Genomic DNA, 12,243 nt, shown 5'->3' with positions numbered 1-12,243 from the left:
CAGCCGACTACTCAAAGCCTTGGGGACTGAGATGGTGCTGGAAACTTAGGAAATCTGCAAGTTGGCCCTCTCCTTCCCTCCCTGGCTGGCTCTCCCTCCTTCCTAACCCTGCCTGGGCTCCATTTCTGCCCTCCTGGAAACAGACTTTCTCTCGGCTCTTGTGAGCTCTAACCATTCCCCCACAGCCTTTAAGTTGGTGTGGCTTTCCAGCTCGGAGATCCACCCCGATGGCCACTTCCTGTCTGATTTCAGGCTGTTGATCTTGTCATAACTACCACATTCCATACAGTGCCAACAGTGCAGACTGACAGTGGGCTAGAAGTGGTGGGTAATGTCCGCTGATCTGTCATAGGAGTTAGGGTCATAGGTGTCTTGTGAGTGTGTAGCTCTTCTGGGCTTCTTCTTCTTCTTTTTTTTTTTTTTTTGTCAGAAGGCCCAAGGTGGATTCAAGTTCTGTTAAGAATTTCGAAGGATTGCTTTTCATTAACCTATGGCCTCCAATTGTGGGAAGAGTATGCTTTACAAGATCAGCTAGAAGAAGGTTAACTTCCTCTTCTTGTACAGGCACAGCATGCACCTCTTCTGTAGGGTGGAGCGCTTACTCTGGGACATAAGAGAGCACTGTACCAAGGTGTCCTGAGTTTTCCTAGTCTGCTGCACATCAGGATCATAAATTGCGTAGTAATATCCAGGTAGATTTGATGACCTAACACATTGCCATCTGTAACAACAGTCATCGATGAAACTCAGTAGTAAACACACAAACTCTTTTAAATGTCATTGAGGATTTATACATAAACTGTTTGCTTTACCCAAAGGAAAGATTACTTACCAAAAATCTATGCTAGTGACCAAAATAGAAGCCCAAGAATGAAGATCTTTTTCAGCCGGTGAGCTTTTGTCTAGGGAAGTCTCTGGGAAAGCAGGCTGAAAGCTTTGTCTGTTGGTGAGCTTTATGTGCTCTTGTGGGGGTAGAAGTCGAACCCCAGAATATGGAGAGCTCTGTGGTACTTTGATGTCTTCTAGGAAGTCTTGAGATCAATGTTAACTGTCTCTTACTGAAGAGCAGCTACTGTTATTGCTAAGGAATGCTGTGGAGTATGTAATAACTTAAGAGTCATCAAATGGCTGATAGATTTAGAAACCGGCCTGTTCCAGCCTAGAAACAAATACCTAAAGAAGGATGGCCAGTAGGGCCCTTCAGGGGCTTGCTTTTGTGTGTGTGTGTGTGTGTGTGTGTGTGTGTGTGCACCCCCAACACTTTTGAGGGGAGGTGATGGACACTCAGTCAGGACTCCTAAAGACCCACACTCCAATCCCGGTTTTCTGCTGTTACCTCTGATTAGCATATCTTTCCTGAGCCAGGAATGCACAGCCTCATAGCTTTTCCAGTGTGAGGGGAGGGCACACTGTCTTATTCCCTCTCATAATGATTCTGATGCATTTGGCTCATAAGTGGCTCAAAAAGTAAATTCCTTTGGAATAACTTTGACATCTCCCTCCCACCTCAAAAAGCAGATCACTGTTCACAGTGCCAAGACAGTGAACTGTCAGAAAGCTTTATTTATCAGACAGTGTGGTGATCTTCTCGTGTCGGGCCACTGTATACTAACCTGTTTCTGTCTCTCTTTATCGCTGCCTCTCAGTATCCGCTCCATTCAGCATTCGATTAGCATGCCTGCTATGAGGTAAAGTATGTCTTTACAAGGTGCTCCCTGTCATTTCTTTTCTGGTTATTTAACCCAAGCCACTGAGTAGAGAAGTAGAAGTCCACCTCCAACACGCTGTGTGTTCAACACTGTTGAGCTTGCAGTAACTGTTCTTCAGTGTTGGGATAGATTCATGAGATCCAAAATGCAAAATTTTTTCTCTTAAAGAATTACTATTTCAATTTCACTTTATAAAATCTTTACCTGAAAGCAGTTGAGTTGGGAAACATACACCAGTGCAGAATGAAGCTTCTCTTGTGGTCCGGGGTTATTGTGGCCCTTTGTCTGTGTTAGCTTTGGCTACAACCCCCTCACCTCCCAGCCCCCCCCCCCCACTCTGCCCCTGCCACCCCAGGTGGCCTTTAGAGCCAGCTGCCATCAGTGGGCCTCTAGCAGAGCCTAACTGTACTATCCTTGGCTTGGACTTGAGTCTAGTCAGAATCACCCAGAAGGGTAGCCTCAGTGCTGCATGCTGAACTCACCCCTAGGGTTTCTGAATCCATAACAGATGTGGGGCCTGAGAATTCATTTTCCTAGGGAGCTGAGAGCTGCAGCTGGCCTGGGTGGGGGTTGGGTGGGGATGGGCACATGGGAACAACCGTTGGCCATGTTCTACTCTGCACTCTTTTATCTTTGTAACAGGGTGGGTATTTAAGATCCCATGGGTGAGAGGCAAAGGCCCAAAGTGTGGAGGAAACGTAAGATTCCGAGCTCTCTGATCTCTTTTGGTCCTTTTCTTCTCTGACTATGGTCCGTGGAATTGAGGTCCTGGTAAGGAACCTCACACAGTGTGCTCGTCCGGATGATGTGGTCTGTGCTCACACCTTGCAAGATGAGTTGCTAGACCAGAGTTCTAAAGCACAGGGCCTGGGTCCAGAGCATCTCGTGGTGGCATTTCCTTGCATTCTGATGCATTGTTAGGGAAGGGAATGACGGAGCTGGTCTTGCCTAGCTTCTTTCTTTCTGTACATGTCTGTAGGACAGCATCCCTCATATCTCAGAGTAGCCATCTTCATGAACATAAAAGCAGACAGCTCAGAAGCTGGTCTGCCATGGTAAGTGTACATGCTGACCCCTGTGCACGTACATCCGGAGAAGTTCCTGCCTGCCCTATGGCTAATTGTGAATAGCAGCAGTGAGAAATGCGGCCTGACTTTTTCACAGCCTTTGTAATTTTACTTGTTTTCTCTGTCTTCATAGAAACTCTCCAACTTTCAAGTCATTCGAAGAAAAAGTTGAAAACTTAAAGGCAAGTAAAGGGGTGAATGATCTGACGGCACACTGGTGCCTTAGGTCTCTCTGCTGTGCGCTACTGACATCAAGCTGTAGTGAACTTTAAGATTCGTACTCTGCGTTTCCCTAATGGACCCTGCACGTTTTCATAGGGTATTGTTGCTTTTGAGCATGTGTTGTAGCATGCTACACAGGGAATGGATAACTTAAAACAACAGTTCTTCAGGCCTTTGCTTTATTTCAAATAGTCTTATAGCTGTACAAAATTTGCTCTAGCTTTTTTTTTTTGTCTAGAAAGCACAAAATATTGAAAAGTTAGATTTTCCACACAGTCTGAGCTGTTATGCTTTGAAACCCACCCAAACATTTTCCTTTGCTATTGAATATTGTGCATCTTTGTTGTATATGATGTATGTTTACATATGCCTTATGTTGGCCATTATATCTTTAATTTTTGGATAATTAATTCTGTTACTGCATTGATTTCATGAATGTCACTCACACATTATAAAATATATCTTGATCGTACCCACCCCCGTTAGTCCCTCCATTGGAGGTGCACATCCTTTCATAATGATTAGCTTTATAAGTTGCATTATTTCCAAGGTGATTATAAAATCATCAACTCTGGGAATTGGGGATGGTGGCTCATGCATGTAATCCCAGCACTTGGAGGCTAAGGCATGAGGATTGCCCAGAGTATGATGCTAGCCTGGGCTACAGAGTGATATCCTGTCACAAAAACACCCAGACCAAAAACCAAACAAAACCAAGCGAACGAAAACTTAGCAGCTCTTAGACTCACAAATGATCTCCAAGTGATGGAGCTCCTGGTGTTCTATTCTGTAGTATTTGTGTGTAGCCCGTGTGATCAATCATTTCTTTATCCAGTCCTGATCATTGTAGTGGGTATAGTTGGAACAGATTAGTTGTTATTTATTATTATTATTATTATTATTATTATTATTATTATTATTATTATTATATTTTATTTTAACATAAATGAGCCTGTTGGGCAAGGTGATAAGTTCAAGGCCAGCCTTGGCTACAGAGTCAGACCATATTCAAGAAAATACATTTTAAAACTCATATTTAGTTTAGTCTTTCAGAATATTGGAAGAGTCACTTATTCTTAAAAGTATCTTCTATTAGAAAGGCAGGGTGTGCGTACTGAGAGATAAAATCCAGTGGGAGAAGGCCCGTGTGCTCATGAAAATAAGTCGGAAGTTCCTTTCTGCAGAGGCAGTTAACGTCGTTTCATGATGTCTTTTTCTGTTTCACACTTTCTAAAAAGTCTAAAGTAGGAGGCACCAAGCCTGCTGGTGGCGACTTTGGAGAAGTCCTGAGTTCCACAGCGAACGCTACCAGTACCACAGCCACGGAGCCACCTCCAGAGCAGACGACAGAGAGCCCCTGAGCTGCCGAGCTGTGTCCTGCTGCCCACTGCCAGGTGCTGCGAGAGCCAAGCACATCTTGACAACGCTCACGACTGCAGATTTCTACCAGATGTGCTTTCATTTAGCTTTACTTATTTCTTTGACCAAATAGTTTGTGAATGAAACCAAGTGAAACCACCTTCCCCTTCACTCCAGGGAAACGCCCGTTAGCTTGCGGAAGGCCCTTTGTAAAGGAGACAGCACCATAGCCTCTGGTAGTCCCTGCAGGCAACCACTGTGCTCTTTCAAATCACTTTCCATCTGGAGTCCACGTTGATCTTTCTTTGCTATGCTTTGAATCATTCTTTTTGGATCTCTGTACACTTAATCAATTTCTAACGAATACTGTCCTTTTCTAAATCCTGGTTATTAAAAGTCTTGGAATTATTTCATTACTTTCAAAGGAGAGACTACTAGCTACATCTTTTTTTTTTTCTTGGATAAACAGTTATAAGAGGACCATATCTTGGGTTTCCGAAGACACCAGACTAAAGTAGACAGGTGTGTGTGCATGTCAGTAGTTCTGTAAGTGCACAACATGCAGACACTCAAACTGCCACTGTCGTGAGTGTGGGCACCCACCCCACCCACTTGGTAACTGTCACTTGTAGCTGTGTCTACTTCAGTGTATCGGTTATTTATTATACCATTCTTATGCATTTTTTTACAAGATTAAAATTTAATTTCAGGTAAATTAACAGAATAACATTGTGAGTCAAGTGTGTGATATTACAGTAAGTTGGAATGTCCCCATACTCATCACTGATATTCCGAAAGTCTAAATAAAGTCTTTAGGTCTGTACAACTATAGAAGTTCCACAAGTCTATACAACTACAGAAATGCTAAAATAATTCACCTTAGGGGAAACTACTCCCTCCATTAACTCCATTTAACACCCTTCAGGAAGCACAGACAGTTGTATGAGAAATGCGACTTGAATGTTTTTTATACTGAGGTGGTGTTGATAACTCGGAAGGCTGTGACTCGCTGACACGGATGAGCTGCTCATGCTGTACTTCTCGGTGTGTTTGTGACTGTGAACTGCACTGTAGACATTGTTCCCACTTTGAGAACCGTCGGGCTTGTGAATCAAAGCTTCCAGATGTCTCTGCTGAGTTCCTCTATTAGCTGTGGTTACTACTGATCCACTACCGTTTCCTTTGCTGTGTGTGTTTATGGCCTATGAGGTTGTGTCTGTTATCTATTGTGGTGGTTTTACCCTTGTTCATGCCAAATGTTAATTGCCAAGCTTGGAGTGACCTAAAGCATTTCTTAAAAGCATGACTAGATTTAACTGAGGATAAGGTTTCTGCAAACCAGAATGGAAAAGCCACAGTGTCAGTTGTTACAAAATGACATGCTGCCATCCCTGATTGCTACTTGGATGCAATGGAAACTATGCTCTATTATATGTGAAAATCTTAATAAAGTCTGAGTCTCAGTAGTATAGGTTTCAATATTTATTAAGTGGACAGTGGTCTGAAGCTTGTATTCTGAAATCAACTGGTATTCTGGAAGCATTTCCCTAGAGCACTGGAACTGTAGAGATCTGTCCATAGAGAAATATTGTGATTATTCAATATAATGATTTTTCTACCAATTAGTCTTTTTTTTCCTTCTTTCCAACATCGTGTTAACAGATTGCTTCCTGGCTGCCTACTCTGTATTTGTAACCAGGCAAAAACAGAGGAAGATGGCAGTTGGTTTTTTTTGTTTTGTTTTGTTTTGTTTTGTTTTTTTAAGGAATCTTCATATTTTGTAAAGAGACTTTTCATATCAGGATAAAAGGGTATAAGTGGCTCGGAGGGAGGGGAAGGAATGTACAAAGAAATTCGGGGATGAATATGAAAGAAAATCAATCTTCCCACACTTCATGTAGAGATTTAATCTGCTGGAATACTGGAAGGTACTCTGTCTCAACAAAGAAGTTACAGAATGATGAAGGACTAACTCAGAAAATTAAGTGGGAGTTTTAGGATATTTGCATATATCTGGAATATTTGTTGGAGATTCACTGTAAGTTCACAGATACGAGGAAATCAGAAGCAGCTATTAACAGAAATGTTGCAGAGAGGTGGGGCCTCCTACTGGGCTTTGCGCTGTAGGCTTATAGGCTGGGAGAACAGCAAAAGAGAAAGCTCAGGTATTCATGAAATCTCAGCTGTTTAAGGACATAAACGTAATGGACGAGCTCTGAGGCCTTACACAAGCAGTGCTCCCTAACTTGAGGGTCGGTGGGACGTTAGCAAGAATTCTTAATAGTTTAGAACCTGGGAAATAAATAAAAGAGAGAACTCATCACCTGCAAGCTGATCTCAGCACCCATTTTTTTGGAATACAGCAAAGGTTTGAACTCTTACTGGATCTTTTTAATTAAGGTACACACTATTTTCTGTGACGTGTCCAAAAGCAATAAAAACTATAATTTGGGTACAGATTATTTTTTATGTATTGCCCCTCTTTCAGGAAAGGGTGAGTCAGTCATCTTTGCAACTTCTCCCAAACTCTTCAGATCCTGACATGCAAAACAGCAAAGTGAAGCAACAAACTCAACCAGCCAGCCAGCCAGCCAGCCAGCAGCCAGCAGCCAGCCAGCGGGCAGCTGCATTGAATCCTGTCAGCAACAGTGTGCTGGAGGAGACACAGTGTGACGTGACTGTCAGGATCCTGTGTTCCTTAGATTTTTTTCTTTTAAATTAAGACATGTCATTATGTGTTCGTATGTAAGGGTTATGTGCATTGAGCATAGGTGCCTCTGGCAGAGACATAGGTTGTCCTGGAGCTGGAGTTATGTCAGGTGTGTGTGTTGGGAATTGAACCTGGGCATTCTAGAGAGTATAGTAGTATGGAGTTTGAACCATCTCTCCAGGTCTTTTTGAATAGTTAAGACCAGCCGAAAGGCCGGATTTTTTCCCATAGTGAAGAGCCATCTGACCAGAGATTAGTCCTAGGTTTTAGTGTCTGTCCTATTCTACTTGGATTGATGATAAAAAGAACAGATAATACAAGACAGTGCCACTTTAAAAAAAAAAAAAGTACTCTGTAGCTGTCTTCAGACACACCAGAAGAGGGCGTTAGTTCTCATTACAGATGGCTGTGAGCTACCATATGGTTGCTGGGAATTGAACTCAGGACCTCTGGAAGAGCAGTCAGTGCTCTTAACCACTGAACCATCTCTCCATCCCCAAGAGCTACTTAATATGAAGGTTTTAGTAACACTCTTTAGCACACTGGTGGTCTTGGGGGTGGGGTTAAGTGTGTGTAGTTCTGCTGATGCCACAACTTGGTAGATGAGGCCAATGGGTGGGATCAGGGCTTTGAAGTATGTTTTATTCATTTTCCTTGCTAACTGCCATGAACACTTTTACAGTAGATATTAACAACTTGAAATGTTTTAATGGAGCTAGTAGGAAGACATACGGGAGCAGCGGTATTGCCACTCTAGTTAGTATATGCCTGTTGGTGCTTGCATAGGCAAAACTGCAGATATATCCCTCCTGTTACTCACTTGTTTTTTTATTCATTCATTCATTCATTCATTCATTCATTCATTCGGCAGTCTCATATAGTTCAAGCTGCCTTCCATCTTGCTATGTAGCCAAGGGTGACCTTGAAGCTCTGACCATCCCACCTCCATCCACCAGACACAGATCACACGCACGCTCCACCACACGCTTTACTTTTGAGACAGGATCTCATTACTCAGCTCAGGTTGACCCCTAGCTCAAAGTCCCCATCTCCTCACTACTTCAGTTTGAAAAATAAGTATCTTAAAGGATTGCATATATTTTAATTATATGCATTGACTTTCCCCCTTAATTCCTCCCTGATCTGCTTCTACCTCCCTACCCCCAACAGCAAACTTTTTGTTTAGCAAAATCATAGTTTTTGGCCAGATCTCCAGGAACCAGATTGGTTTCACCTCCTGTGGAGCAGGTCTTAAAAGTCTAAGAAGTATTTGATTACCCACATGACATTCATGCCAGCATTGCCCCGCTGGGCATGTTTGCCATGACGGTTATTCGAGTTCACAGGGTTACAGCTAGGTAAAGCTGATGATTCCTGTCTGTCAGCAGCCTGCACGGCACAGTTCTAGTACATAGAGCTAGCATGGCCAGTGCCAACTTGATTTCTCCATAGTCTAGGGTCAGTGTGTAGTTTCACTGCCGTGTCCCAATAGGCAGACAAGAGCAGGGACAGGTGTCTCCAGGAAAACCCTGACCATCAATTTAAGGGGAGGTGTCCCAAACTCGGCATTAGGCTTTTTATTGGCAACCCATGGCTTCTCAGATGAGCACACTCCACTGTGTAGAGAAATTCCAATGAAAATGGTTTACTGTGAATACCCACTCTTCTCCTTCCTCTCTCTCCTCCTCCTCCTCCTCCTCCTCTTCCTCCTCCTCCTCCTCCTCCTCCTCCTCCTCCTCCTCTTCACTTTAGTATGTTTGAGACAGGATTTTGTTGTATAGCCTTGTCCTCAAACTCTCTGTAGATCAGGCTGGCCTCAAACTCAGAGACATCCCCCTGCCTCTTGCTCCTGAGGGCTGGGACTCAGGTTGTTCATCACCACTGCCCTATGCATCCTCACTTTTCTAATCTCTCATTTGACTCTTTTAAGTAAATTGGGGGCTTCAAGATGAGACCGAGACTCTAAACAGCCTGTCAACAGGAAGACTAAGAGTGTACAGTAGCAAACCCCACCCCCATAGCGCTGCCAGCCTTTCAGGGTTATCCACCAGCTCAGGCAACATGAATATAACACGTCTGTTGGATTTAAAGGTAGGGCCTCATTTGTTCAGTACATCCAGATGCACAGGACTTATGCAGAAGACGGAACCTAGGGCCTTGCCATGCCGGACAAGCACTTGAAGTGATACAATATTAAGTTTGCAAAGCAGTTCTTTAAACTTGGCACTGGTGGGCAGCTTGCTTTCCTAAGTAGGAAAACCAAATCAGCACTGGGTACTGGATTGCCCAAGATGAAAGTTCCTTACTTGGGGCTGCTGAGGGCTCTTAAATGTCACGGGCTATGCTCTACAATTTGCCACACTGTTTTCAAAAGGAGCTGAATGTAGTGATAGCCATAGATGGACATTTTCGATGAGAATCCACTTAACTGTCAGCAGAAATGGGTTTACGTGTGCAGTGTGAGATCTCACCTGGAGTGGAATCTACCTCAGGCTCCTACTGAATCTGTGAGCTTCTCCCCACAGTGACTAGTAATGGTGAGTGTTAAGTGATGCATAAAATTATGCACCATTCCATGGTCAGAATATACTTTCAGGATCGACATATGTCAAAGACATAAAAGAGGTTCTGTCCTGGCTGTGGTAGTGACAGTGTTTGTAAAGTTCCACCATTCAGGGAGAAGCAGGTGTTGAAGGTCACCCTCAACTAACTACATAGCGAGCACAAAGGATATTTTTGTGACACCTGCCCTCAGATTTAGTAATTTGTAGGTTAACATTACATTGATTATTAGGGGTCCACCTAAAAGGCAAACACTTTTGCAACTATGGTGTTAGGTTTGATTCTGAAGTCTATGGACAAATTATGGGGATTTATACTGGGGAGAAACAATAAATATCAAGTATTTGGGGATGGGGGTATGGAAGTGCTATGCCTGGGCATATTCTGAGGATTAATTCATGGGAAATGATGGTAGTTATCCAGGACAAAACTTCTGTTGGGTTTTGTAATGCAGGTGACTGGCAACAGAAGTGGCCCAGGACAGACCTACCACCAGTTTTATGAACGACTTTGTGCCGATTTGCAAAGGCAATATTCTTCCTTCCTGGAGTTTACAAAATTGGAGGGCGAACACTAAGAATGATTTCAAATCTCAAGCATGACACTTCGAAAGTGCTGAATAACAAAGGCACTGGAGGTGCTTTAGAGCTTGGGGCTTCCAACTCCAGTAGGATAACCAAGGAGACCTCTGAAGACCGTGGGGTACAGTAGCTGCAGTGTCACCGCTTCCCATGCGAGGCATGCGCTCTCTCCATGGCGTCCGTGGGAGAGCGGTCAATTAGGCATTAATCTACCGGACTCGCAGGCTCGCCCAGTATTATGGCAGTAGGCGGGGCTCTCTTCGGCCCGCCCCCTGACCCGCCAGCGTGCAGAAGAGGTCAGAGGTCGTGCAGGCGTCATGGCGGCGCTGTGTGGGTCCCACGCCGGGACTGTTGGGAGCCGTTTCCTGAGAGCGCTTGTCTTCTCCAAGCCTTTGCGAAATGCAAGCACGGAGAGTGGCTCCGAGAATGCGATCCACGATTCCTCCGCTCCTCGGGCGCGCTCAGGAGGCTTCGCTAGCGCTCTGGAGCGACACTCGGAGCTGCAGCGGAAGGCGGAGCTCGGGCTGGTGAGCAGGCCTCGCGGCGCCACGTCCGGAAGCGGGACCAAGCGTGGGGAGGAGCTAAGCCCCGGACACTAGGAGGAGCCAGCGTGGTGGGGCAGAAGCTGTCAGTGTTGGGGAGGGGCTAAGGCTGCGACACTAGGGAGGGGCCAGCATGGTGGGGGGATAAATTTGGTCCTTGTTGACATGGGCTATGCCAGTGACTTAGGGATGGAGAGAGGAGGGACTGGAGTGGCGGGTGTAACAGCTTCCTACCCTTGACCTGCAGCAGAGCGTGTGATTAATGTTTTCTTTCTTTTCCACGGCATTTACGGCCGTGTGGGTTCTTTCTGCATACTCTTGTGCGACATTATGAGCAAAGTATCCAGCGGGTTTGTGGGGCGACCCATAAGATTTGGAGGAAAACAGCTCCAGGGCTTAAGGAGCTGAAGTCTGAGGCTCCCAGCCTGTCACAAACATCTTAATTGAATGCATAGGTAAAGTGACAGTTAAAGCTATTGTGAACTGGGTGTATGATTTAAACTGTCAGTATTTTACGTTCCTTTACTGAAAATGATCTTTTATTTAAAAAAAAAAGTTTTCTTTTCCATTTGTGTAAAGCATTATTTGTAAGATAGGGTAAAAACGTTTAGCTACATGAAGTAGTGCAAATAGACAATAAGGATTAAAAATTATGAGATTCCCTTATGCATGAAGTTAGGTTATATAAGAAAAAACCTGAATTTCCTATTTTTTACTGAACAGTACACATGTAGATATTTCAGGATGGTAGGGTCATTTTAGTTTTGAGTGCCAAAACTTTTCTTTGATCCAATGATGGGAAGGACCTCAGGACATAATTTTGTGATTTTTGCCACATGCAGTGGCTTAAAACAATTTTTTTTTTTTTTTACTTATAGGACAATAGGAATTCTTTTTCTAATACTAAAACAAAATAGAAGACGATAACAAAAACTTAAAACATTAGAATTGGACAAAACAAACAGAACGAAAAGAGCCCAAGAGAAGGCACTTGTATACATACTCAGGAATCATATAAAAACACTCAACTGGGGGTTGGGGATTTAGCTCAGAGGTAGAGCGCTTGCTAGGCCCTGGGTTCGGGTCCCCAGCTCGGAAAAAAAACAACAACAACAACAAACCAAAAAAAAAAAAAAAAAAAAACACTCAACTGGAAGCCACGATCTACTTTAGGTCTACCTGGTGTAGACCTGGTGCAAACCCTGTGAATGCTTTTTTCCAGGTCTGTGAACTTTGCTCATGTTACTTAGATACACTCTGGCTCTTACAGCATTTCTACCACCTTTTCCCCAGGGCTCACACTGAGGGGAGGGGTATGATGGAGACATCCCCTGTTAAGGCAGGATATTCCACCTCTGAATAATGTCTGGTGAGGGTCTCTGCATTTGTTCGCATCTGTTTTAGGAGGAAGCGTCTCTGATGATGGCTGAGCAGGCACTGATCTATGAGCATAGCAGAATGCTATGGAACGATTTTATTGGTACATTGTTT

At 43.9% G+C, this 12,243-nt stretch overlaps 2 protein-coding genes across 6 annotated transcripts in view; both read left to right on the top strand.

Moving 5' to 3' along the window:
• The window catches only part of Tpd52 (tumor protein D52), a 79,047-nt gene extending 73,068 nt beyond the window's left edge, over positions 1-5,979 (top strand). For 2 of the 5 annotated variants that reach the window (XM_032898644.1, XM_032898643.1), the window contains 3 exons: positions 1,647-1,688; positions 2,910-2,958; positions 4,237-5,979. In XM_032898644.1, coding sequence (XP_032754535.1) covers positions 1,647-1,688; positions 2,910-2,958; positions 4,237-4,359 — 214 coding nt within the window. In that variant the 3' untranslated portion in view covers positions 4,360-5,979. Of the gene's footprint in view, positions 1-1,646; positions 1,689-2,909; positions 3,413-4,236 lie in introns of those variants that run through there. The other 3 variants (XM_032898645.1, XM_032898642.1, XM_032898641.1) reach the window with 3 other exon arrangements.
• Positions 5,980-10,486: 4,507 nt separating this feature from the next.
• The window catches only part of Mrps28 (mitochondrial ribosomal protein S28), a 103,996-nt gene continuing 102,239 nt past the window's right edge, over positions 10,487-12,243 (top strand). Inside the window, exon 1 of the mRNA XM_032898639.1 lies at positions 10,487-10,737. Within this exon, the coding sequence (XP_032754530.1) occupies positions 10,528-10,737 (210 nt within the window). The 5' untranslated portion in view covers positions 10,487-10,527. The remainder of the gene's footprint in view (positions 10,738-12,243) is intronic.

This window comes from Rattus rattus, chromosome 3 (assembly GCF_011064425.1).
Source record: "Rattus rattus isolate New Zealand chromosome 3, Rrattus_CSIRO_v1, whole genome shotgun sequence".
In the NCBI taxonomy this organism is placed as follows: domain Eukaryota; kingdom Metazoa; phylum Chordata; class Mammalia; order Rodentia; family Muridae; genus Rattus; species Rattus rattus.
Note: the sequence above shows the minus strand (reverse complement) of the source record. Positions and strands in the feature narration are given on the sequence as shown.